The sequence below is a fragment of the Notolepis coatsorum genome (assembly GCF_963971535.1).
Source record: "Notolepis coatsorum genome assembly, chromosome: 11".
NCBI lineage: Eukaryota > Metazoa > Chordata > Actinopteri > Aulopiformes > Paralepididae > Notolepis > Notolepis coatsorum.
In genome coordinates, this window is record NC_140175.1 from 42835055 (window position 1) to 42862505 (window position 27451).

The window sequence follows — 27451 nt, forward strand, 5'->3', positions numbered from 1 at the left end:
CTCATCTTCATCAGAATCATCTTGGTTGGCGGTATCCAGTGGCGAGAAGGTAGTTATGTCTTTACTACATGAGACTGCCACCTGGTGTCTCTTCTTCTCTTCAGGCCGCTGGGGGGTGTCAGTCGGGTCTGACTCTGTTCTCAGAGTCTGATCTAACTGCGGTGTGGCAGCAGCACCCTCTACTAGCTGGGGTGTGCCTGCCGTCTGATCTAACTGTGGTGTGGCAGCAGCACCCTCTACTAGCTGGGGTGTGCCTGCCGTCTGGGTTGTAAAGTCCCCTACTGTCCGGTCAGCTGATGTGTTTAGCACATGCTGATTTCTCTCCGAACTAGGGCTACTGGGTGTACCCAGGACACAGTCATCTAGTCGGGAGGGTAATCTACGCTCCCTAGGAGCACGTGTCTTCCCTTCAGGGAAGGGGGGGGGGGGGGACCCTTTGAACCTACCTCGCTCTTTCGTGACATCCTATCTGGTTTAACTCCGGCTCGAAGTGACCAAATTGTGCGGGAGCTTAGAGGACTGTATATAATTATCACCTTAGGGGGTGTGGTAGGATGCCTTAACTCTTAAACTAATTGTACCAAATACACAACTGAGTGAATAACTTAGAATGGAGTCACCTAAACTAGAAAGAGCGAGGAAACTGTTTGAATCATAATGCTTTTATATAAGCAAAAAAGGGGAAAAAAGATACATACAAAATATTGTCATCACGGACTTCCGGTTACGCTACAACATGTAGCACACGCATTTTGCAATTGCTCCGCTCCCACTAACGCTAATTTCGTTTAAAAACATTATTTGGACAGTAAAGAAAGAGAATAGACCACATCGTATGTATTGTTAAGACCCTCTACTAACCATATCAAAAGACAATATGGTTAAAGGTGGAAAGAAGGCAGAGAAAATAACTACGGCAACTTCAACGGCGCAGGACGTAAAAATACGAGATAGACGCGTCCGAACCGTCGCTGGTTCTGAGCCGACGGCGACAAGCTCCGAGGAGGAGAAGGAAGAGGACAACGTACCGGGATCATCGATTACGGTCCCCGAAAGAGAGTCAATAGAGACCAACATAAAAGAAGGTACAGATTCAAGCTCCGTGAGAGGGAGAGCAGTCAGATTTATGGATTCCAACGTCACTGCATCTATCTACCATTTGCCGTCAACTGAAGTAAGCAGAAATCCACCCGATTTCAACACATTGTCTAACCTGATGGTAGAACAGTCTAACATGATGAAAGAACAGTTAGAACAGTCTAACCAGATGAAAGAACAGATGGTAGAACAGTCTAACCTGATGAAAGAACAGATGGTAGAACAGTCTAACCTGATGAAAGAACAGATTACACACATCAAGGCGCTCGAGGCAAACGTCGAGGCTAAATTCGATCGCATCGAGGCTAAATTCGATCACATCGATGAGAAATTAGAAGAAGTCAAGAAAGCGTTCGATGCACAGTCAGAGCGAATCACGACAGTGGAGATTTCGGTGACAGAAAACACAAAAGCAGTCAAGGCGAACGAAGGTATCATGACAGTGATGGGAGAAGAGATGGAAAAAGTTAAAGATGAATACCGGAGGGAAATAAAATTGCTTAAAAACGAAGTGATGGAGAGGCAACTAGAAACCCATCGTTACCACAGGCGGAATAACATCCGCATAGTGGGGCTTGATGAATCAGTGAACTGCGATGACATCAACTTTCCAAACGAGTTATCAACGATTTTGAATAACTCCGATCCAAACAAAGTGCCAGAAGTGGAACAAGTTTACAGAATTGGTTCCCAGGGGCAAAATATCAACGGGCCGAGAGTCATCATTGTCACTCTGCGGAAAACTACAACAAGGGATGAAATCATCAAATATGCTCGCAACCAACGTGGGAAGCTGAAGTATGGTGATAAACCAATATTTATCTACGAAGATTTGAGCAGAGAGGCCATCATCCGACGTCAACCATACAAAGTTGTGATGCAAAAGCTGTACACAGCCGGCCACAAGCCAAGGCTAGCATATCCGGCGCTGTTATCATTCTTGGACAATAACGGCCGCAGGTCAGGTCCATTTACACCCTTTGATGCTGAGGATTTCCTGATTCAAAATGCAGCAAATAACCCAAAGCATGACGGAAATGCCGGAATCAGTTAAGCCTCTCTCTAAATATATACCAGTGTAGGAATGACTTTATTGTGTTCATCAATGAGGTCATTCCACCAGTGTTGGAATAACATTGCTGTGTTCATCAAAGTAGCAAACGATATGCAAGTCGTCTATAACAATGTTTACTGTGTATAATACGATTCATAATACATTATAATTTCAGTCTCTGGTCTCTGAGGGGACAAATAAATATCAATGCAAAAAGATCTATCTGGAATATTCTGGGTTTATCGCTCAAATGCCCTGGGTCTCTTAGATCATTCTGGAATGTAAAAGAGTCTAGGCACTAGTATATTCTACAACCTTCTAGAATATAAGGCACCATGACAACGAAGTAAAATAGTCTAGGCACTAGTATATTCTACAACCTTCTAGAATATAAGGCACCATGACAACGAAGCATACAACTCTAACAATAACATTCGGTGTGCATACACATAGCATATATAAATTAAATGAAGTGCAATCAGCCCTTAATAATACTTTAAAATTATCCACACATAAACGTATGGGCACAGCAAGGTTATTCTAACAATTTAAGTAATCACTCCATTAAAGGCACATTGAAGCGCTAAAAGGCGCTGCTTTTCTATCTTATCTAATCAGTTAAATCGGTTCTAGTGGCTTCTCCACGTTGATAATTATTTATCTCTTATTCATTATCTATATCTTTCCATTGATTTTTATTTTATTAAATTTTTTCTTCTCATCACCCTATATTTTTTAAATATAATTTAACTTACATTGTTCTTTTCCAATGTTCTTCACATTAAGGTGTCAATATTACTATATATTTTTTAAATATATTGTAACTTACATTATTCTTTTCCAATGTTCTTCACATTAAGTGTCAATACTGATCTACAATCTTTTCCTTTTTTTTTTTTCCCTCACACGTTGGTGGAGGGTTCAAAGGAATATGTCGATAAAGGTTTATTCTCTTTTTATTTTATTTTTTATTTTTATCTTTAGGTTATTTATCACAAAGGGCGGCTAGGTGGTGTAGTGGTCTAAGGCACTCGCCACCAGTGTGGAGACGCTAGGATTCGCGTGTTCGAATCCAGCTCTCCACATTGTTTTTCAGTTTGGCTGGTCGTCCGCAGTAATACACATTGGCCGTATTACGGGGAGGGAAAAACTGAAGGGTGGGGATCGAACGTTGTGAACAAGCGACTCCTACAAGTCGGTTGGTGCGCCTGCGCAGTAGAATCAGGAAGTGTCGGGGGCAGCGTGAGCCTCCCACGCGTTACTCCTCGACACTGAGAGGTCGAGCTGCGCAGGTGAAAAGATGCGACTGCTGTTACCTCAAGTACCGGAGGGGACTTGTGCTATGTATGACTTAGTCCACATTGCAGCCGGCTTGTGGGAGGCAAGAAACAGCGTTCGTGACAGGGGAGGGTTGAATTGGATGATACGAAATTGGGATGGGAGAAAATATAGAAAATGGGAGAAAAAGTGGATCAAAAAAAAAAAGGTTATTTATCACAATACTTCATTACAGTAAGGGAAGGTGCAAGACCAAAAGCGACATTCTATTGCAATAGAATGGAAATGTTAGATCCTATGGCAATGAGCATAGGAAAATTAGGATTACAATGCTCAGGTTGGGCAATCCGGTGGACCATGGGAGAAAGTCAATCGCGGAGGATGTGTTCTTGGAACACAGGCATGTTCGACTTTCTGGGAGAGGGGAAAATAGGGGATTTTTATTTGTATATATATATGTTTTTAAGCTCAGCTCTCAACGGGACCTCATTAATTGGATGTGCATCTATTGTAGCTTCATACTCCAGAAACATTACCAAAAACTACACGAAAACATGCATAGACTATGGCTAGTTTGAATATAATGGTATGGAACACCGGTGGGATAAACAAACAACACAAGCGCAAAAGCGTGCTTACACTGATGAAAAAAGAACATGTGGACGTGGCACTATTAAGCGAAACGCACATTTTAGAGGGAGACATAAATACGTTAGCGGATAACATATACCATAATATTGGTCACTCTTCTTTTGCTACGAGAACTAGAGGGGTAGCCATAGTCGTCAGACGCAAATTAAATATCGAATTGAAAGGGGTATGGTCGGATGCTGAGGGGCGCATAACTATAGCTAGGATTATACACAATAACAGGAAAATTGCATTGGCAGCGGTATATGCCCCGAATTTGTACGAAGTGGGTTTCTTCACTTCACTAACAGGAGAAATGTTAAACCATCCCGAGTACTCATACATAATAGGTGCGGATTTTAATGCCATTTGGAACCCAAGGATGGACAAAACGTACCTTTCCTTCTCCAGCGAACAAAAGAATTCATCTAAAGCATTAAAAGATTGGTCGAAATCAACAGGAGTAACTGATTTATGGCGTTCACTTAACCCCATGACCCGCAAGTACTCCTGTCGTTCGGCGAGACACAACACACTATCCAGAATTGATTACGTCTTTGCATCCCCGAGAATATTTGATAAATACGAAGTGGAAATGACACCCAATGCGCTATCAGATCACTGCTACTTAATCCTGAAAGCAACATTTGGTACATTATCTACCCGGGCCCCAAGATGGCGTTTTAATTCGATGCTGCTTAACAACAAGGAATTCATTACACAAATTAAAGAAGCTCTCACAGTATTCCTACAAGTTAATGCTAACTCGGTGCAAGATCCCAGAATATTATGGATGTCGGTAAAGAGTATGATCAAGGATTTCTCGGATAGATTTACCTCCATATTGCGCAAAAATCAAAACACAAAACTGTCTGAAAAAGAAACGCTTTACTCAACGCTTTTTAATTCTTTAAAATACAACAACTCTACTAGACTAGATAACCAAGTTAACATTCTAAAGACCGAGATCAAAGCAATGTACAGACAAAAATCGGAATTGCAAATACGCAGCACTAGACAACAGCAGTACTTCCAAGGTTCTAAACCTAGTCACCTTTTAGCCATGCGACTAAGAATTAATGCAAAATTTGCAGATATAACTGCCATTAGGAAACAACAAGCTCTAGTAACAGAACCCAAAATAATAAACGATACATTCAAAGAATTCTACTCCGATTTATATAACTCAGAAACGACCTTTGATCAAGACAAATTAGACACATATCTTAATCAAATTACTCTCCCTAAACTTACAGATGAAGACGCTAAACAGTTAGAAGTACCGATCACATTAGAAGAACTCAAGAAGGCCATATCCGGAATGAAAAACGGCAAAGCTCCGGGAATTGACGGTATCCCATCAGAAATGTACATTTCTTGCTGGGACATATTTGGACCCTTATTACTAAATATGATCTTATACTCAGTCAAAGAGGGAAGCTTCATCGAACACCAAAATACCGCACTCATTTCAGTTCTTCACAAAAAAGACAAAGACCCCACTGAATGCGGTAGTTACCGTCCTTTAAGCCTCCTCGGAACCGATGTCAAACTGTACTCTAAGATATTAGCCATCAGATTGCAAAAGCATATGACGTCTTTAGTTCATACGGACCAAACAGGCTTCATAAAAGGTCGCCTGATCAATGATAACATAAGGCGAATACTGCACGTACTAGATACAGACAAAGAGGACATCACACCTAAGGCGATACTATCCCTGGATGCTATGAAAGCATTTGACAGGTTGGAATGGTCGTTTCTATGGGCAGTATTGGAAAGGATGGGGTTAGGAAAAGGTTTCATTGATATGATTAAAGTACTATACAAGGACCCATCGGCCATGATTACAACAGGCACAATCATCTCCAAAATCTTTCCGGTATCACGCTCTGCCAGACAGGGTTGCCCTCTTAGTCCCGGACTATTCAATTTATCATTAGAGCCTTTAGCACAATATATAAGACAATCCCAATCCATAGAACCAATCGTAATCAAGGGCACACAACAAAAAATTAGTTTATATGCGGACGACGTAATATTGTTCATGCAAAACCCCAACACCACATTGCCTCATCTGCTCAAGTTGATTGAGAACTTTGGTGATTTATCGGGATTTAAGATAAATTGGCCGAAGTCGGCTTTCCTTCCACTTAACACCCCTGCAAAAAAAGATATAACCCTCCCAGGTGCGATACCGATGGTAAAACATTTCAGATGCTTGGGAGTGGAAATATTCCCCACCATAAGACAAACGGTGAAGCACAATTACACAAAAATACAGAACAAAATCAAGGACGACCTGGACAGGTGGGCAAAACTTAAAAACTCAGTACAGGCAAGGGTATCAATAGTTAAGATGGATGTATTACCAAGAATCAATTTCTTCAGCTCAATGCTTCCGTTACCTCCTCCAGAGGGCTACTGGAAAAGATTACAAACCTCCACATACAAATTTATTTGGAATAACAAACCACCTCGCATAAAAAGATCCACCGCACAGAGAAGTAAAGCAGACGGTGGCATGGCAGTCCCAGATTTTTTACAATATTTTAATGCCTTCACATTAAGACCATTGAAGAAGATATGGTTTGACCCCGAGGCTTTGGTATCTTGGAGAAAATTAGAAGAAAACATAGTAGCCCCACAGAGATTGAAAGACATAGCATACACTAAACTTTCAATCAAGCATTGTGAGCGAGAATTTGGCCCAATAATAACCCATGCAATCAGGACATGGCGGGAAACTCAAAGGAAATTTCCTAACAATCAAGTATGGCATAATCACACTCCCATATTCAATAACAATGCTCTCTTAATGGGAAAACGACCTATAAGATTCCCTGTATGGGAAGAAAGAGGCATACACTCATTAGGGGATATTTTTAATAACAAGGGCCTCTGTAGTTATGTCGAAATATGCATAAAGTTTAACCTCACCGAGTCCACATGGCTTTTTTACATACAGTTAAAACTTTGTATGAGATCCCACGGTGTTCCATTACACATACCAATTGAACACCACAGATACCACAAATTTTTCTATGACAGAAATACATTGGGAGGTTTTGTATCAGGTTTTTATTCACAATTACTAACGTCCTCGTACGAAACCCTTCAACTAGACAATGTCTGGAGGAGGGATATACCAGACCTGGAAAATGACTTTGATTGGCAAGGAGCCTGGGCAAATGTCCGACTTACATCAAGGAACCCGGATCATCAACAAATCAATCTGAACTATATTCACAGGACATACTTGACTCCTATAAGGCTGTGCAAAATGGGGCTTATACAAAACTCCAAATGCTCCCAATGTACAAATGGGGACGAAGGAACATTTATGCACATGTATTGGGACTGCCCACCAGTTAAGACATTCTGGGAAGATGTGTCCCAACAATTATCAATACTCGTATTTTGGAATATACCTGTACACCCCGCTGTATTGCTATTGAATGATGTTTTTGAGTTTGCAGTGAACCCACAACTAAAAAGATTGGTTTTATCGGGTATCACAGTAGCTAAAAAACTGATTGCATCACGTTGGTTTCAACCGGAAAAAATGTGCCGGAAAGTGTGGTTTCTTACATATCTTGATGTGATATATCAAGAAATATCAACAGCAAGAATTCTAGGGCTCAATGAATCCAAAATGTTAATGTGGTTAGAAGTGGTGGAGAGAATAAAAGCTAGCCTATAATGGTGATGTCTGGTTAGGAGTGAGGGATAATGGAGGTACTATCCAAGAGGGGGTCCGGGAGGGGGGGATTTGAGCTGGAGCATATGTGTGTAGGGTTTTAGAAAATAGGTATTCGGGGTATATTATATACTAACATTTATATAATTGTAACTTCGCTGGATATACACGGTATACGGTTAAAATGTTATTATTGACTATTTTTGTTTTATCCTGTTTCTGTACTTGCATATATTTTAACCACCTTTACTGAAAGTTTCATTATACATTGTGTGTTGAGTACTGACTTTTAATAAGTTTTGTTTTGCAATAATAAAAAAAAATTAAAAAAAAAAAAAAATATTGTCATCACGTTACACAATGCCTAATTAAATACTATTACTAAATTTAGATGGGCGCCCAAATAGTTCTATTAAAGTGTTCTGGCCAAACGTTGCCGCGGTTACCACTGTCAGAGGAACAATTCCCTCTGCAGGATGAGAGAGATGGAGAGAGTTAATAATCCTGGGGGTGAGAAAAGGACCCGGATGAGTTCTGTGATGAGGAGTAGTAGACCGCTGCGTGGTGATGAGGGCGGGAAGACGCTGCCCGGTCCAATAGGCGCCACCAGTCTGCTCCTGCAGACCAGATGCACCGCTGTGGTGGATCCGAGTGTCTCGCTCCGCTCCGTGGTGCTGCACGGCGCACGCCGACAGCTGCTGCAGACACGCTGGTCCCCTCTGTACCACAGGCTACTGCTATGGCTACTTCTTAGGACTAGTTGTGTCCTTTTACAGCGACACAGACCCTATCTAAATGTTCTCTGGTCTGTGTTATATATCGACTGATATGTCCAGTATAGAGCAGCTATCGAAGCATGAGCCGAAGCTACTTTAGGTATTAGCGCCGAGCTAGCTAGCTTCGGCTAACTGGTAACGATAGATGGGGAATACTATAGTCCGCTGTAATATGCTAATCCCAGATGTTTACTAAACATCAAATTAGCTGGGTACTAAAACTCACTCTCTCTTGGTGGTATAATGTCCGCTTGGTAAGCCACTTTACATACTTGGTCACCGTCACAAGAGCAACGCTGGGTGTACGTCTGCTCTCGCTGGGTGTCCGGTCAAGTTCAACGTCAACAAGCATAGAGGAAGTGACGCAGATACGAGGGAACACTACCACCTCTGGCCCACTAGATGGCAGCACCGTCATATAACCTGAGATGCCATCAATAGGCAGTAGGCAGACAGTGTAACATTATGTGGTAAATAATAACTTAACTCCCACATATTAAACAGGTTGGTGAACTTAAAGGGGGATTATTTTAGGTCTAATTTTACCTAATTGCAGACCCTTCAGCACACAATGATAGGCGTTTATTCAACATCCAAGAAGGCTAACATACAACTGTGTTTTACTAACTCCAACCGGGACTATTGCCGCTTTCGTGCTGCTTGTTGATGTTATGATCTCCTCCTAACGTTACCGGAGCTGAAGGTGCCACACGCTAAAATGTCCGTGGGGACCCGGCGCCAACCCATAGATAGTTCCAACTCACCGAATTACGTAATCCACCACAGTTGCACTCAATATTTAAATAATGTTAGTCTAAATAAATGTAGACAGATGCATAATAATTTCAAGCAGAAAACGAATCTTTCCATTAAGAACTGACAATCAGGGAATTTAAACATGGTTTTTTTGTGTTTATATTAAAGAAAGGAAAGTCTAGTGCTGGCTGAGCATATTGTTTGTTTGCACTAAGTTAATACTTTGACAAATGTAGCCTATATTTTTCAGTCAGTTTGGTCTTTGTGTGCCAAACATTATTTAAGGCTGTAAACACTGTAACACTGTAAACCTTTTTATTTATTTTTTTATAAATGAGAAGCATGTTTAGATTTTAATAAAAATTAACGTATATCAAACCGAACCGAAAACCGTGATACGAACCGAACCGTCCATTTTGTGAACCGTCCCACCCCTACCGTTTATCATAAAAATTCAGTGCCCCCGAAATACAAAAAAAGAAACCCGAAAATCAATTAAGGGGGGCAAAAAAAGCCCTTAAAATTTTTTTAATGACCGGAGCTGTAGTCAGAATAATGTGTTAAACTAAAGTAGTGGTCCGGTAATCATTGTTATACAGGTGAGGTTAAGAAGTCCTCAGGATATAACACAATTCGGCGATGAGGACGTCTGAATCTGCGCAATGCAAGAAAGAAGAAGTCTGTTGGGAGCTTTGTTTACATTATTAACGTTAGCGAGTTAGCATGTTAGCTCACGTTGCTCGGCGGCACTTGGAAACATCTACAAGAGGAGGAAATCCACTTTACACACTAAAGGAAGGATCGACTGGACTATCGTGAGTGTTTACAACAGTTATCTTGGGTTATTGGAAATATTGGACCGTTTGATGACAATGTGGATCAATATGAAATGAAAATAGGGGACCCTGATGTAAACAAGACAAACGTCTTTCTCTGGTCTGCATCCCCTTAACAATTGTGTGTATTGAGCCGTACTGTATTGTACCCATTCTGCAATCTGTTAAATAAAGTTTTCATTAATTCATTCATGGAACTGTTGAGCTTGCACTGAATTTGTTGAGAAACCTGCCTCTGCAGCAGTCTGTGTGTGAGCAACCAGTCAGCAGCATTGTGAATTCAGAGATTCACTAAAAGACAAATTGAGAGACAGGTTTGTGTGTGGATTAAGAAATAAAGGTGCACAAAAGAAACTACTGACGGAGAGTGATTTGACACTGGAGAGAGCTGTCAATATCAGTGTAACAAAATGGCATCAAAGGAGGGGCACAGAAAATTATGATAAATCTGGTTTTAAAAGAAACACTGGAAATTACAAAAAGAAGAGACATGTTCATGCTGTTGAACAAGGAGATGGAACAGCTAGTGACTCCTCAGATGAAGAGGAGAGGATAAATCTCCTCCTCTGGTCATTATTTGGGTAGAACACATATTTTGAATGCCTTCGGCAGACTTTTTTTTATTTATTTTTTAGCCATTTTAATCTAGATTAATTCCAGGATTGCAGGTAGATTAATCTAGATTAAACAATATAATCTATGCCCAGCTCTAATATATATATAATTTTTTAAGTTTAATTAATTATTTGTCAAAAATTGTCATGAAATATTCACTATATGCTTTGGCACTAGATTTAAGTGAGGGTTCCCTCTGCATGATTGTATTAAAGGGGAACTTCACCAAAAAACGATGCTGATTTATTTTGCACATAATCTCACACCCATCCAAAAACTAAAGTTTTGCACACGTACATTTAGTTTGACAGTTATTGAGAGTAAATTTGTTTAAATATTGCCACCAGTGATGTTATTTGAGACATCGAACAAATCCTTATAATAAATAATAATAATTCATTTAATTTATATAGCGCTTCTCAATGACCCGAAGTCGCTGACAGTAGTCGAGAGCAAAGTAAAAACAAAGAAACAACAAAGAAACAAACAAAAGGAACATGAGACCATGGGGGGAACAGGGGAAGACGGCATGAGATAGCATAAAAAGACAGAGCGGCAGGAGACGGACATCAATCAGGTTGGAGGGGGGGTTGAAGGCAAGGGAGAACAGGTGGGTTTTGTGTTATGTTGTGTTAATTACAGCCCAATGAAATTATGTAGATTATAGAATAGCAATACATTGTTTAATAGTGACTGCTACCATATAATTTCGCTGTAATTAACACAACACAATGATTCAATGTCCCAGATGACATCACTGGTGGCCATATTCAATTTACTCTCGATAACTGTCTTAACTAAATTAATGTGTGCAAAACTTTCGCTTTTGGATGTGTGAGATTATGTGCAAAATAAAAAAGAATTGGTGAAGTGCCTTTTTAAATGAATGATTGTATTAATTTTAGGAAGAATAATGATGTGGGATCTTGATCCATCAAGTCAACACAATTCTATGACTTTTAGACTTTGAATTTATCTAGTCAAGGACAGTGTTCAAAGGTTATGACATAGGCTATATCATAAAAAATATGAGCATGTTGTACTTCTTTACGCTGTGTGATGTTATTTCCTAGTATCTTATCTCTGAGGTCCTTGTGTGGCTGTTGAAATGTACAGTATAAGAGGCAGTGCTGTTGTTGAAGCATTGTATCAAGAGAGTGGGATGTGTAAGGAGGCCTTGTAAACTGAAGTAGGCCTTAAGTGTCTTTTGTGGACTCGATGAATTCCTGAGCCCAGTGGGTATTGCTGACAAGGCTCTCATCACGTTGACAACTTGTAAGTGGTCCAGTGTGTGACTCCTCGCTGCTTTTAACAATGCATTTACGATTGGATTCAGAGCTGTCCTTGGGTTTATGAGGTTGTTGCTATGTAAGGGGTTCTGGAAACCAGGGCATCAGATCTGCCCTGGCCAATAGCGGGGTTCCCCTGGGTCATAGAGTTTGAGAGGTGAACTCGAGACCTGGAGGAAGTTGGCGGGATTGATTTCTGTGAGTCTGGGAAGCCTCTTGGATCCAGCCAACAACTTTTGAGTCGGTAATAATGAGGTTGATTGGAACTCCACTTAAATAGATTCTTGATTCAATACATGCATAGATTTTGAGTTACTTTTCCTGTTTGACAGTTTGATGCTTGACATACACGTACATGCAGCTATACGGGTACATGCAGCTGTACGGGTACATGCAGCTATAACTTGGGTACATGCAGCTGTACGGGTACATGCAGCTGTACGTAAAGCCAAGCAGGACACATAATCACATGCAGCTACATAATCACAGCTTGAATTTACATTATTGACAACTAATTAGTCATACTATAATACTAAAGTTTAACCATAATTGAACCTTGTTTCACGTATTCCATTGCATGAAGTGATGGTTATGTTTATTTTGTCATCCCTTATTAAAAATGTCTCCCAAAGGGCGGTTGGGTAGCGCACTGGAGAATGCACTGGCCTACCGCCGCAGAGACTCTGGGATCTAATCCAGCAGAGCTGTCAGCGGTACCTCCGGCTTGGTCAGTCGTCCCTAGCGGCCGAGTGAGAAGCCGGTGGGGTATGTGTCCTGGTCGTTGTAAACTGCGCTTCCTACCGGTCGGTTGGGGCGCCTGTTCAGCAGGGAGGGGATCGGGGGAAATAGCGTTACATTCCCCCAGTGAGAGTCCTCGCTGTTGGGTGAAAAGAAGCGGCTGGCTGACTCTACATGTATCGGAGGAGGCATGTGGTAGTTCTACACCCTCCCTAGGCCGACAGTGGGGCAATGCGCGCAACGACCAGGAAGGGAATTGGCATAACGACTAAATTGGGATGGGAGCAAAAATACAGAAAGTGAGAACAAAAAAATTATTAAAAAAATTCTCCCAAAATTTAACAACGGCAGGAACGTGCCGGTAAAAGCATTGTTTTTAACCCTGCAATACAAGTGATCTCCTAATGAGTAAAACACTTTATTTTATTGTAGGCTGATACATATGGCACTGAACTGGGCAGATTGAGATTCCAGTTTGTTTTGTTTAAACCTTTGGTGCCTCCAAGTGATTTGTGATTGAGTGATTTGTCATGATCACTGAGGAGTTGTGGAACAAGGTCCTTGAAGCCTAAATGTGATTTATTCTCTCGGCCCTCAGGTCCGTTACCCAAAGCGCATTACGATCCTGCGGGGGAACCACGAGAGCAGACAGATCACACAGGTGTACGGCTTCTACGACGAGTGCCTGAGGAAATACGGCAACGCCAATGTGTGGAAATACTTCACAGACCTCTTCGACTATCTGCCCTTGACGGCCCTGGTTGACGAACAGGTACGATTACAAATATACCCACTCATAAGTTCTTTCTCCTGTTCTATATTAGGGGTGGGAGGCCGGTATAGTTCGTTTTGTTTTATTTGTCACATAAGTTACATGTACATTATAGTGAAATGCTTGGTTCTGTATGACCCTCCTGAAATTGTGCTTCATACCGTAAAAGATTAAAGACCGAACACTATACAAAATATACAATACTAAAATGTACAAAATGCAAGAATGAAATGCAGAATGAGGTAGAAGAGGTAGTGCAAATCCTTTAGAAATAAATAGATGCATATACAATGACAATATAATCGATATTTGACGGCCAGTGGTGTGATATCTTTCAAGGCCACATAATGTTTTATCAAAGGATGTAGAATCAAATTAATCTAGTAATGAATTCATGGCTCTTGTGATCTTGTCCATAAGGATAGTTGACTTTGAATATTTCAAAGCTTCAATTGCTGCCATGGTCATAATCCAAAAATGTGCCATATTTTATTCTTAATCAGCATAAGAAATAGTTTATAGAAGTGATAATCCAATATTCATTTTGAAAATCTGTTATCAGTTCTCGGAGAAGAATCGGTACCAGCTCCACTTTGCATGTGGGAAGAATGAAGCTTTGATTATTTGCTGATATCACCACCAATGATGCCTCAAAGCCCCCAACATTTTCTATTTTTCTCCCATCCCAATTTTCGTATCATCCAATTCAACCCTCCCCTGTCTCGAACGCTGTTTCTTGCCTCCCACAAGCCGGCTGCAATGTGGACTAAGTCATACATAGCACGAGTCCCCTCCGATACTCGAGGTAACGGCAGTCTCATCTTTCCACCTGCGCGGCTCGATCTTTCAGTGTCAGGGGTCTGGGCTTTGGAGGGGCCCCGCCCCCGTCGCTTCCTGATACTACTGCGCAGGCGCACCAACCGACCTGTAGGAGTCGCTGTCCACAACGCCCGTTCCCCACCCATCAGTTTCCCTCACCCTAATACTGCCAATGTGTATTAGTGCGGACAACCAGCTAAACTAAAAGCAATGTGGAGCGCTGGGCTCTAACAGGGAGGCGTACCTGTTCGAGCCCAGTCTCCAGTATTCGTGGTGAGCGCCTTGCCCACTGCACCACGTAGCCGCCCCAGCCCCCAACATTTTTTTATTTGGATTGTCCCAACTTTGTATTTCTCCAGGGGGATATCATATCACCTTTTTCAGCAGTACGTATTGAATGACAGCACCCACGCCTTAGGTTAAGATACTGCAGAATATTAAGAATTTCAATGTTATTGTATTCATGATCATGATTATATTGGAGGTCTCTGGTGATGTCCAGTGTTATTCTATATCCATCTCTGCTCTGTGTCTGTGGTGCTCTGTACAGACACTGAGCCGACAGTGCAGCAGACCTATGTGTCACACTCCCTGCCTCCGTCTCTTCTTGTGATGAAGACCGTCACACAAGAAGCACATCTGTCACTCCTCCTCCTCACTGTTTCCCTCCCTCTCCTCCCGCCTCAGATCTTCTGCCTGCACGGCGGCCTGTCCCCATCTATAGACACACTGGATCACATCCGGGCCTTGGACCGCCTGCAGGAGGTTCCACATGAGGTCAGTCCTGCCAGTCGGCGTCATCGGTTAACAAGCCTCGTCATACTCTCAACACTGTATACACAGGGATCCATCTTGTTGCAGTGGCCAGTCTTAAAGAGCAAGGCCCAAGTCGAGTTCCGCAGTGGGTCGGGCCAGAACCCATTTGTAATAAGACATGGAATGTACTGTTTTATTTTATACAATAGTGTGGCTTATTAACTCTGTTGGCAAGATGCTAAATTAATCACAGAAATGCTGTTTTGTTGAGGAATTGATTGACTTGAATAATGAGTAAGCCTTAGCTAATCCGGAAGTGGAGAAATGTATTTCAGTCGTCTGTTTTGTGTGTTCTGTTAAGGGTCCTATGTGTGACCTGCTGTGGTCAGACCCAGACGATCGCGGGGGCTGGGGCATCTCCCCCCGAGGTGCAGGCTACACCTTTGGCCAGGACATTTCTGAAACCTTCAACCATGCCAACGGTCTCACCCTGGTGTCCCGGGCCCACCAACTGGTCATGGAGGTAAGGTCGTGGCTTTCTATTCCTTCGTCATCGGTCGAATGGACCCGTTTAAAGAGGAGCTCTGTCTCTTTCTTCACTTTGTCCTACATGCAGATGCTGTCAGTATAAAAATCACCCTGTTATGCTTCCTTAACCTTCTATTAGATATGAGCTCCTTTCCCAAAGCAGGACTGCTGTCCTCGGCCAATACTAGCTGTATTTTTAAATACTGTTCAGTCTCGCCATGCCAAGTGAAATGCTGTCGCTTGCAATTTTGCTTCAGTGCATTAATGTGCATAGGACTCACGTCTGTTCCGAGTTTTGAAGCCCCGCCCGCTCTCTTTAAGCTAGCATACACCTGTCCCTTGTATTTATTTAAACTGTAATTACTTTTCACAGAGTAATACATGAGACAGGATGCAACTCAAAACATGGTCTATTCCACCCAGTATTCAAAATTATTATTTTAATTGGAAGCACTTCATCAGTGTAATTAGCAGTATGGAACAATTGATACAGGTATTAAGAGTTATTACACATGCTCGAGTCGTGAATCTCAAGGGTATCAATCAATCAGATTTATTTATAGAGCACATTTAAACATGACAACCAAAGTGCTGTACAGAGGGTAGATACACATAGACAACATATAGACAACAATAGGGTTGGGCATCGTTTGGATTTTAACGATTCCGATTCTCCATTTCGATTCCTGTTCTAAATGATTCTCAATTCCGATTCTTTGAGGTGCACGTCAAAACAGGTCACAGCTTATTTTGCAGGAGAAAACATTTATTTGAAAAAGCCTTTACACAAACCATTTTCATATTATTCACATTGTCAGTTGACTGATAGTTTAATTTGGTTGCTGTACTGTAACTAGGGTATTCAATTACGAGGGAGGATGCCTAACTAACTGTAAAACTGAAACCTACTGAAATAACATTGCAAGTTGGCAGCAGTCTAAAAAACAAAGAGCTGCAGCCCAGGTGGGTGTTGAGATATGAAACAAAATAAAAGTCATGTGACAAATTAAATCTGAGATTATATTTGATTTTTCAACCTGGTACCAAGATGGGATCAATGTATTAGCTAAATAGTCCCTTGTAGGAGGGGTGTACTTTGGGTTTATTGAATGGATCATATCCCTGCAAACACAAAAACAAACGTAAGATATCTTTAGTACATTTAACTTAGCATTTAACTTTTAAACGGAGCATAAGAGCCATGTGCAATAAATACACACAAACACTTTAGCACATGTCCATATGTTGTGATTTAATTTTATGTATCCTTTATTTATCCAGGATTGTCCCATTGAGATACAATATCTCTTCTTCCAGGGAGTCCTGACCAACACGGCACACAACAAGTTTCAACATAAAAACAGGGCATATAGAATATACAGTACATTAAACGTATTCCATAAAATGGGAGCATAGTAGGAGAATGCAGCATTACCAAGCTCTGACTGCATCAAAGGAACATTTAAAAGAATCCCATTTGCTGCTCGTCTGGTATTAAAAAAGCAAGTATTAAAAGGACAGAAGTCTGGAGATATATAAGGGTGATGTTTTTAAATGAAGCAAGCACTGTGCCAAAGACGAAATAAAGTGAAACCTGAACTGTTACTGTAACTTTAGGTCAGGGGTAGATAACTAGTAGCTACCAGCTAAGTTAGGGCTTGGGCCATAGCGGACGTTTTATGAGTTGTCAGCTCCTTCCTGTCATTAATTTCTATGCTACAGGCGTGCTCCTCTTCCCAGCGCCGCGCCTCGCGTTTATGAGCTCTCGGCGGCAGCGTTTTTGGGCGGAGCGCTCCCAGCGCATAAAGTTGAAACTAGTTAAACTTTTGGAAAGGAGCGCGCTCATCAAGGTAATCAACATCGAGGAAGGGGCGGAGCCGCGGCAGTCGCGAGACCCAGGAAAACGCTCTGAGCTTTTTTTTCCTTTTTTTCAAAGCGGTCTGCCTTGAAAAAAACGTCCGCTATGGACACAAGCCCTTAGTTAGCTTAACGTTATTCTTATATTTGCTTACCAAAATGTGGGCGATTCGACATCTTTCCCCTTGCTGCCACAGTGAATGGGGTGTCACGTCGTTTCTTTGCTGGCTGGTTAACGTAGCAGCAGCAGCAGGCTCAGACTGGCTAACGTTAGAATTAGCATCACTCTGCGAGCGTTCAACAACTATGAACAGATTTGACAGTTTTAGCAATTGGTAGTCGATAACTTTAGCTAGTTTGCTGTTTGTTAAGAATATGACAACCATAATTTTCATGTACCTGATTCCGTTTGCAACGAGGAGTTGCTGGTTGACTGTCCGAAGTGGAGGAAGCGACGGGAGCAGGAGAACGAAGCAACGAGTTAAACACAGTACACTCGTTAACACTTTCTTCGCCAGGCTTATGTACATCATTATACCCTTCTCTGCCAGCTCTATTTGTCTATGGAGAAGTTCCCCTTCTTTGCAGGGCTATAACTTTTTAAATTGTATTGCTAAATTGACATTACTATGGCCCATTCAACGTCAATTATCTATCGTTCAGGATGTGGGAACGTTATACTTTTTCATTCACATATTCATACTAAAATACGGTCTAAAGTATAAATATGTTTTTATCGTTTTCTGCAGCATTCTCCAGAACGTGATTTATAGCCCTAAATGCATTATATTGATGATCAGATACAGTTTTATAGCGATCGGCGCGAGATAAAAATTTTCAAATGGACGTGCTTCTAGAAGTTACTACTTATCATCTGATGTTGACCGGATGGGGGGGGGGGTCGTTTATAATTCCGTGGCCAACGTTAGATGATTCATCTAGTGTGGGTGATATGATCATTAGAGCAGTTTGTATCGAACACGGTAAAAAAAAACGCTGAAACTCGCCGCAGCTTCCTCGTAGCGTTGGGCGATGAGCTTGGAGCAAAAATATTCCTATTATGGGATGTTGAAATATGCGATCCATCTCCAGGTTGTATAATAGTATATACGTCCAAATCATGTTGTTTATCGAGTTATTGGTAACGGATTGCTATCCATTGTGTCTAGCTTGAGTCCCGGGACCTAGAGCGAGTGATCGGACCGAATTGGGATGAGCACCAGTTTCCGTTTCCGGTTTGGGCGATCCGCCGATCGGCCACCAGATGGCGCTCTTGAACCGTTGGGAGAGTTGAGAGGGGATCAACAGTAGATCTCAAGTCTCCGCGGGAGAAATATGATTGCGATCACAGATTTTTGAAATATTGATCTCAATGACGTGTTACGGCGTCATTGGCAGAATTAGCATGGCGGGGAATGACGAGTTTAGGCGTCCTTGGCAGAGAAAGTGTTAATTATTATACCATGCAGGCGAAGGTGTTTTGCCATGTTTGTTGTGCATCCTCCTTTGGCAGTAATAAGTTTGTCACAGGTGCCAATCTGTCCTTTATCAAAGTAAAATTAAGCCAAGCTTTCGAGCTGTGTTTTTTGCAGTCCATGTTGAGACGAGTAATGTTCTTTGTTGGTGTTTTAAGTGTTGTTTTTTTAAGTGTTGTTTTACTAGCCGAGCACGGGCGGAGTAATACAAACCCTGGAAACAAACTAGTGCTGGCATTTAGGAACCGAAAAAAACATTGGGCGCCAGCCATTAGCCTTATCTTTGTAGCTAACGTGCCTGGTTTCCATAGCCTACTTTCACTGTTTGGAGAGCTATATCTATATTATAGCTATGGAGACAATACTATGGTCATTTGACAGTGACTTTCTTCCGTCGAACATGCAAAAAAGAGAGAATTTTTTCATGTATACGTTTGCGCGTTATCCCGTGGTGAATATTGTATAGTTTAGGAGTGATCCGTGATAATTCCTGAAAAGCTGAGTTATAGGGCGCTACGGGAATTCTGCTATAAGCGTTGGCGTTTCTTGTCTGGACACGCTACTATTTCCAATCGTTTTTTGATGCTTTGATAGCCAGTAACTGCATTAGTTTTGAACACCACACACGCTTATCAGCTGGATCAATATGAAAACATTGTAGGATCAAGGTGAAATTGATGTCATATAGTCCTTACCTTTGATCGGGGTTATTCCAAAAAGAATATACCAATTGTCTGATCGCGATTTCCAGTATTGATGTCCATCTGGTCCCGGACATAATGAATCGAGTGTGCTAGATGCGTGTGCCAAATTATGTCCGGGACCAGATGGACACCAATACTGGAAATTGCGATCAGACAATTGGAATATTCATTTTTGAATACCCCGACCAAAGGTAAGGACTATCTGACATCAATTTCAGCTTGGTCGTACAATGTTTTCATACAGTTCCAGCTGATCAGCGTGTGTAGTGTTCACAACGAATGCCGTTACTGGCAATCGAAGCATCAGAACCCCCCCCTTTCATGCATTCATGATGAAACATAATACCTATTATATACATTTGATTTGGAAATAGTAGCGTGTCCAGGGATGAAACGCCAATGTTTTTAGTAGAATTCACATTGCGCCCTATAACTCAGCCTCCCAGGAATTAGCCCGGATCACTCCGAAACTATACTTAGGCCTAACAAAATTAATAGTTGGTTTCAGGTTGGTTGTCAGTTTGGCCATGGGTAGGTAGGGAATTTTTTTTTTTTTTTATTTTATTCTTTCCCACGGCGACTATGGATAGGGAATTTCTTTATTTAATTAAAATGTTCACAACAACATGGATGCATGTACTCTGCCAGCATGTTTAATATCCATAATACTAAATGTTTGACTAAGATTTCTATGAAACTTTATTCTTAAAAAAAAAAAAAAAAAAAAAAAAAATTTTAAAAAAAACTCATAAAATATATTGGGTCGCACCTAAATCGGCAGGGTCGGTCGGCAACCTGAAACCAACTATTAATTTTGTTAGGCCTTATATTCACCACGGGATAACGCACAAACGTATTCATGAAATAATTCCTTCTTTTTTGCATCTTGGACAGAAGATAGTTACTGTCAAATGACCATAGTATTGTATCCATAGCTATAATATAGATATACAGGGCTGTACACTAGGTTTTTTCATTAGGGGCACAGAATCTTTTTTTAGGGGCACTTTTTTTTTTAAATACAAATTTGACCATTATAGTGCAAAAAAATATGTTGTTCCTGCCTCATTACTGTGGTCCTTTTATTTAACATTTAAGTGCTTTTGTTTTCAGGTGTGTATCTTTTATAATGAACCAACTGAAGTATTACCACAGCTGAAAACATTTCTTCTTTCATTGATAACAGTGTATTAACAGTGTTCATTAGGGATGGGTATCGTTAGGATTTTATCGATACTACTACTCTTCTTGATACTGCTTAGCGGTTCGGTACTTTATCGATACTCTTATCGGTTCTTTTTGATTATTGTGCAAGAATTTTTTTTTTATTATTAAGAACAGAATCGACATTGCTTTATTATTCTTTTATATAACTATTACTGCACATGGCTACTTTTTGATCAATTAATACAAGCAATCTATTAACTATTTTGGGACTTTCTATTTTATTTAGAAAGTTCTTAAATCAGAATGTCCCACCCAATACTCGGCTGTTAAAAAACAGTTTAATACTCCATTTTATTAGTAGAGATACTTTTAGAACAATAGCCTGATGCTGTATTTTCCATGAGTTGAGTGGACGCTAGAGTTGTTCCGATACCGATACTGGTATCGGAAAAGCCGCCGATACTGGCTAAAATGCTGGTATCGGTATCGGCGAGTACCCTCTAATGCTGCGCTCCGATACCATATGACGTAATTTATCAACAACACTGTGGTCTGTTGAGTAAGCATTATAAAACAAACGTGTGCTTAATCGATTAAAGTGTCAATGCCATTTGTCATTTTAACAGCAGATACTTTCTTAAATGTCATCGTCCCGACAGAGCGGTGTTGACGGAGAGCTCATGGGTTCGCTTGGTGGCTGGTGTTATTAGCGTCAGCTAACCGAAAGCTAGCTTTAACATTACCTTGGCTAAAGTTGGGGCTATTCATATAATCCAGCAATAATGGCTGCAGACCTGCAAGCAAAGTACAGCAAGTTGGCAAAGGAGTATTCCAAGTTAAATCACAATGTCACCAGTAACGTTACAGTCTTCTATGGTCTTCCCATATACCGGTAGCTCATGCTAGCTAACGGTAACGTCGTCATTGCACAATTGCACGTCGCGTACACAATTAATGACATGTTGCGGACAGCCATATCGGCGACAATGTTTAGCTTTTAGTGCCAAATGATAAGAGTCTGAGGCGGAGTCTCAAAAGAGAATGTTGAATATTTATTGTGCAAAAATCACAACAGATACGACTGCTACTGAACGGAGCCTTGTAGACAGACTGAGTAGGGTATATCTGCAGAGCCAGTGGGTAGCGAGTGCAGCAACGTATAATGTCCGTGTGGATCATTGGAGTAGGGTATATCTGCAGTGCTGAAGCCCCATACTCATTGATTAATGATACTAATACAAATCTATACAATCACCTGTTGTTGAATAAATACCATTACTTTCTAGTTATGACTAAAAAACAGTATATATAAAACAGTATTTGTTAAAAAAAATATATATATATATATATTTATAAAAAAATTATATAATATCGTTTTTTTTTTTTTTTATGTATGCACTGGTATCGGATAAGTATCGGTATCGGCCGATACCCAAAGCTTAGGTATCGGAATCGGATCGGAAAGGAAAAAATGGTATCGGAACATCTCTAGTGGACGCATGACCGGAGGGGGGGTGTGTTGTGTGTGTGAGTGAGAGCACATGCTTTGCATAGTGGGCGTGTCAACAGTGTCAGCTGAACTCGCACCAAACAAGGCAGGGAAATAGTCAGACAAGACATCCCAGAATTATTTCATAATGCAAAGTTTCTGAATGGATATTTGGATTAAACCAAGTTGTATGCAGTGATGAACAGTCTTTCCCCGTGGAACACAAGTTAATTAACGTTACACAGGTCTTCGCTATCTAGTGTGAGCGTTTTAGTGTGTAACTCGGCCCCGCTCTTGATCGGGCAGATGGAGAGAGACCAAGGGAGGAGAGATATAGAAAACGGCCAACAAGATTTGTGACGTTTAAATTCCTAAAAGGAGTGAAATGCGAATGAGAGGGTTGAAATCCGTACTCACAAAGGTGCGCCCACATATTTTTCTCCACTCGCACAGGCCATATATAGGGGCAATTTGCGATAACCTCGTCGCACTGTACAGCCCTGATATAGCTCTACAAACAAGGTGACGCACTCCTATCTTTTAAAGCGTGGCCTAGCTAGAACAGGATAAGGGCCGTGTCGACCGGGGACGTTTTATGAGTTGTCAGATCCTTTCCGTCATTCATTTCTATGCTACAGGCGCGCTCCTTTTCCCAGCCTCGCGTTTCAGCGCTCTCTGCGGCTAGCGTTTTTGGGCGGAGCACTCCCAGCGCCTAAAGTTGAAATTAGTTCAACTTTTGGAGAGGAGCGGCGCTCCTTTTTTCGACCGACCAATCAATCGAGCAAGTGGCGGAGCCGCAGGACTAAAGATCAAGTTTGAATGCGTTTTCAACAAGTGATTTTCCAGAGATGTAGACATTTTCCTTTTTATTTAAACATGTTCTCACTTGTAAATATGATTCAGTTTTTACTTGTTCTTTCCTAATATTTCAAATAGGAATAATTTTTCACTTGTTTTCTATTCTAATATTTTCAAATACGGATCAGTTTTTACTTGTGTTCTTGCCTGCTGGCATGCAGTGGAACTCACAATCAGTTTAACAATAAAAAATGTATTGCCACACTGCATTTTACATTTTTTACTATGAAACACCTGTATTAACTATGCACAAAATAAATACGTTTAGATATTTTATTATCATAGATGTATTAGGTAGGGATGTGTGTAGTAGCTGGTTTGCTGCCGTTGGTAAGGAGCAGGGCACATTTTCACCACAGGCACAATTTTCAGGCTCTTGTGCAGTGTCCTGTGCCCCTGCCCCTAAGGGCAGACACTGCACAAGAGCCTGAAAATCGTGCCTGTGGTGAAAATGTACTAGACTAGAGTACACAGTAATGTTAATCAATTAAATATATTCAGTTATATCTGTTTATACCCATTTAACAGAGCCTGTGCCAGAAATGTAAATGAGTTATAAAATTACACATAAAAAAACACATTTTGGCTATATTTAATAAATATTCATGAAATTGTTTGCCTTCTGAGGAAGTGGGTGGCTCTTAAAAGAGCCTTTGGGTTATGATTGCTGGTGATGTAGCAGTACGGGGTGGTTGTAGGGCTCAGAGGATGCTGTCCTGCCAAGGCACCAGACCGTCTGGAGAGGAGAAGTAGCTGGTGAAGAGGTCTCTCACTGCAGCTGCTTCTCTGGAGGCATTGTCCCCTGGGGGTGCTCTGCACTGCACCCTGCGACTCTGCTGGCACAGTTGTAGTGCGGGAGACATCCAGGCTAACGTTAGCTACTAACTGTCAGTTAACCAACACTGTCAGTTCATATTATCTTAGGTTGATGTTAGCTTGCCGTTTACCTAGGTGTAGCAAGCTGGTAAACAAATGTTTAAAACATACCCTAGTGTATTACTACTTGACTATTCTCCATATGGTTAACTCAGGTAAACTTAAAATATTATGTTATGGATATTAATAATATTATTAAGAGGAGGCAGCAGGCCCCTCAGTTGGGGAATGCCCAGAGCCTCTCGTACTCCCCCGCAATCTTCCTCCAGCTAGTCAAGTCAAGAGTTTTATTTGTCACGGCATACAGGTATACAATGAAATGCGGGACTGAGCTGAACCAACGGCGACTAACCTGGGTCGCGCCATTTTAAGCTAGCTAACCCTGCTCAGACAGAGAACACAGCTGAGCTGGAAAGGGTGGGGGGGGGGAGCGGGGCTCGGGAGGGAGCCCGTCTCTCCCTCCCTCTACTGGTTCAATTAACGTAGCAAAACGTTGCACAAGGAGCCCTTTCTGTGTGTGTGTGTGTGTGTGTGCACGCATGCGTCCATCCCATATCTGGTCTTTGGAAAGACCAGATTATATCAGGAGTTTGATAGTATTTACTGAGGATTGCCACATAATGCGGATATTTAAACGTTAAAAAAATTATAATACAAAATAAATGTACATGATCATACAACATGAAAATAATTGTTGTAGGAACGGTTCGGGAGAGGGAGGTAGGGAGGGGTTTTTAGATTGTGTGTTGTGAAGTTTAGACTTGAGAGAGAGTAAAGTACAGAAAAAAGGTACCGTTGGGTACCGGTATCGATCAAGAGGTTTATTTGTCATACATACCAGGGCATACAGTGAAATGCGGGTGGTCATGCCCGCATTGATACACTGAGTGTTCTGGTGGCCTGGGGGAAGAAGCTGAGACTGAGTCTCCCTGTTCTTGCAGTGTATGACCGTAGGCGCTTGCCTGACCGCAGCAGCTTGAACAGGCTGTTGTTAGGGTGGTGGGGGTCTTTCATAATTCTGCAGGCTCTGGATTTGCACCTCCTGTTATAAGTCCTGCAGGGGTGGTAGTGCAATACCCGTAGTACGCTCTGCTGAGCGCACCACACTGGAGTGACTTACTGTCCTGTGCCGTGCTGTTTCCAAACCAGGCAGTGCTGTTTCCAGTCAGAATGCTCTCTACAGCCCCGGAATAGAAGGAGTGGAGTATCTTCCCTGATACTCAACTTCCTTAAGCTGTCTCAGGTGATAGAGGCGCTGTTTTGCCTTTTTCACCACAGAATCTGTGTGTAGACCATGTCAGGTCCTCTGTGATGTGGACTCCTAGGTACTTGAAAACTGCTCACCCTGTCCACAATAGCCCCATTTATCCACAGTGGCATGTGTGTCCCCTGCTGTATTCTCCTAAAATCCAGGATCAGCTCTTTGGTTTTACCAATGTTCAGGAGTAGGCTGTTATCCCGGCACCAGCGTGCCAGTTCATCAACCTCCTCCCGATATGCCTTCTCGTCATTGTTAGAGATCAGCCCCACCACCACCGTGTCGTCCGCAAACTTCACTATGGAGTTGGAGCTGAACCAGTGGCCACACAGTCATGTGTGTACAGTGAATACAGCAGGGGGCTCAGAACGCAGCCCTGGGGGGACCCGATACTCAGGGTGATTTTGCTGGAGGTATAACCCCCCACCCTGACCGCCTGGGGCCTGTCACTTAGAAAGTCCAGGATCCAGGCGCTCATGGCGGAGCTCAGACCCAGATCGATCAGCTTGTCAACCAGTCTGGTGGGGACTATGGTGTTGAAAGCTGAACTATAGTCAATGAACAGCAATCTCACATAGCCCCCTTCTGACTGTCAAGGTGAGATAGTGTGTTGTGTAGTACTTGGGAGACCGCATCGTCAGTGGACCTGTTTGTCCTATCGATTCCCAGCGAGTGCCCCGCTACAAGCCCCATTTTTTTTTTTTTTTTGGACTTTTAACATGTCTTTTTTGTATTTTTTTTTTAATAATTTTTTAAACAAACACATAAACAAACATGACAACACACGATAAGATATACAAGCATTAGTTGTCAGTGCACATCCAATGAAATCACATTTTAGTTAATTGTCTTATATAGGATATACCCTTAATACCTGTTATCTAAAAACCTACACACATATGCTCCAGCTCGTACCCCCCCCCTTCCGGACCCCCCATTGGATAATCCATCCACTTTCCCTCGCTCCTAACTAGACATTACCATTATATGGGTGCATGAGGAAGGATAATAACGATAATCTAGAGTTGATTTCAGGAAGATTCGATAATCGGGCGAAAAATGACAACGTGATAAGTGGATTTCACTAAAGGGCTATTATCGTGTCTTTTCCTGGGATTACTAAGAATCACAAACTATACTCATATTCAAAACGGAAATGTACGGATGAAAAAACAATCTGTTTTTTGCATGTTGACCAGAAGCAACTCGACGGTGTTATTGTTATTAGACCCATAGCTATAATATAAGATATATTTTTAAGCACTCGCAAGTTTCACAGGCTCCCCATTGACTACAGCAATGGCGTTCTAGCCAGAAGGTAGACGGTGACCCCTGGCGCTGAATGAGTTAAGAGGGCTTGACTCATCTCAGTATAAAATGATTTTCAAGGACTGGGTTCATAGATCTTTTCAATGGAAATGCATTGCTCGGGAACAGCTTGGGTCCAAGTTAATTATTGCATTAGCAAACACTGCAAATAGGAAGTAAACCTGGACCAATTTAGAATGTTTGTTTATAACGATGGCGTGTTTTTGTTTTGTTTTTTCCCAGGGCTACAACTGGTGTCATGACCGAAACGTTGTCACAATCTTCAGTGCGCCAAACTACTGCTATCGCTGTGGCAACCAAGCTGCCATTATGGAACTGGATGATACTCTTAAATACTCCTTGTACGTTGAATTCTTCTATCTTGCATGCAAGAAATAAGCTACGGCTCTATTGAAATACTTTAGATGCCCCCCCATTTAGATATGAATTACCTAAATGCCCCCCATTTATGAATTACTTAAATGCCCCCCCATTTAGATATGAAATACTCTAGATACCCCTGCATTTAGATATAAAATACTTTAGATGCCCCCCCATTTAGATGTTTAATAATATAACCGCAGGTAACTCAGAATACATCAAGATAGCTATTAGTGTCCCTCATATTTGAACCTATATTTAAACTATGCACAAAGTCTTGTTTCCTTTCCTTTGTTCTTTAGGAATTCCACAGAAATCCAATTTTATGTTGTGCAACCCCCCCCCCCCCTTCTCAGTTCTCAGCTCCTAAGACAAGGAAAATGTGACGTCGATGACATGATTGAAAATGTTTTATGGACGTTCCCACGCCTAA

The 27451-nt window shown here is 41.6% G+C and overlaps 1 protein-coding gene across 1 annotated transcript in view; it reads left to right on the forward strand.

Annotated features, from left to right (window-relative positions):
- Positions 1-27451, forward strand: part of ppp2cb (protein phosphatase 2, catalytic subunit, beta isozyme) — a 73188-nt gene that overhangs the window by 44642 nt on the left and 1095 nt on the right. The window contains exons 3-6 of the mRNA XM_084324491.1: positions 13369-13542; positions 15049-15138; positions 15479-15640; positions 26881-26999. Of these exons, the coding sequence (XP_084180617.1) occupies positions 13369-13542; positions 15049-15138; positions 15479-15640; positions 26881-26999 (545 nt within the window). The remainder of the gene's footprint in view (positions 1-13368; positions 13543-15048; positions 15139-15478; positions 15641-26880; positions 27000-27451) is intronic.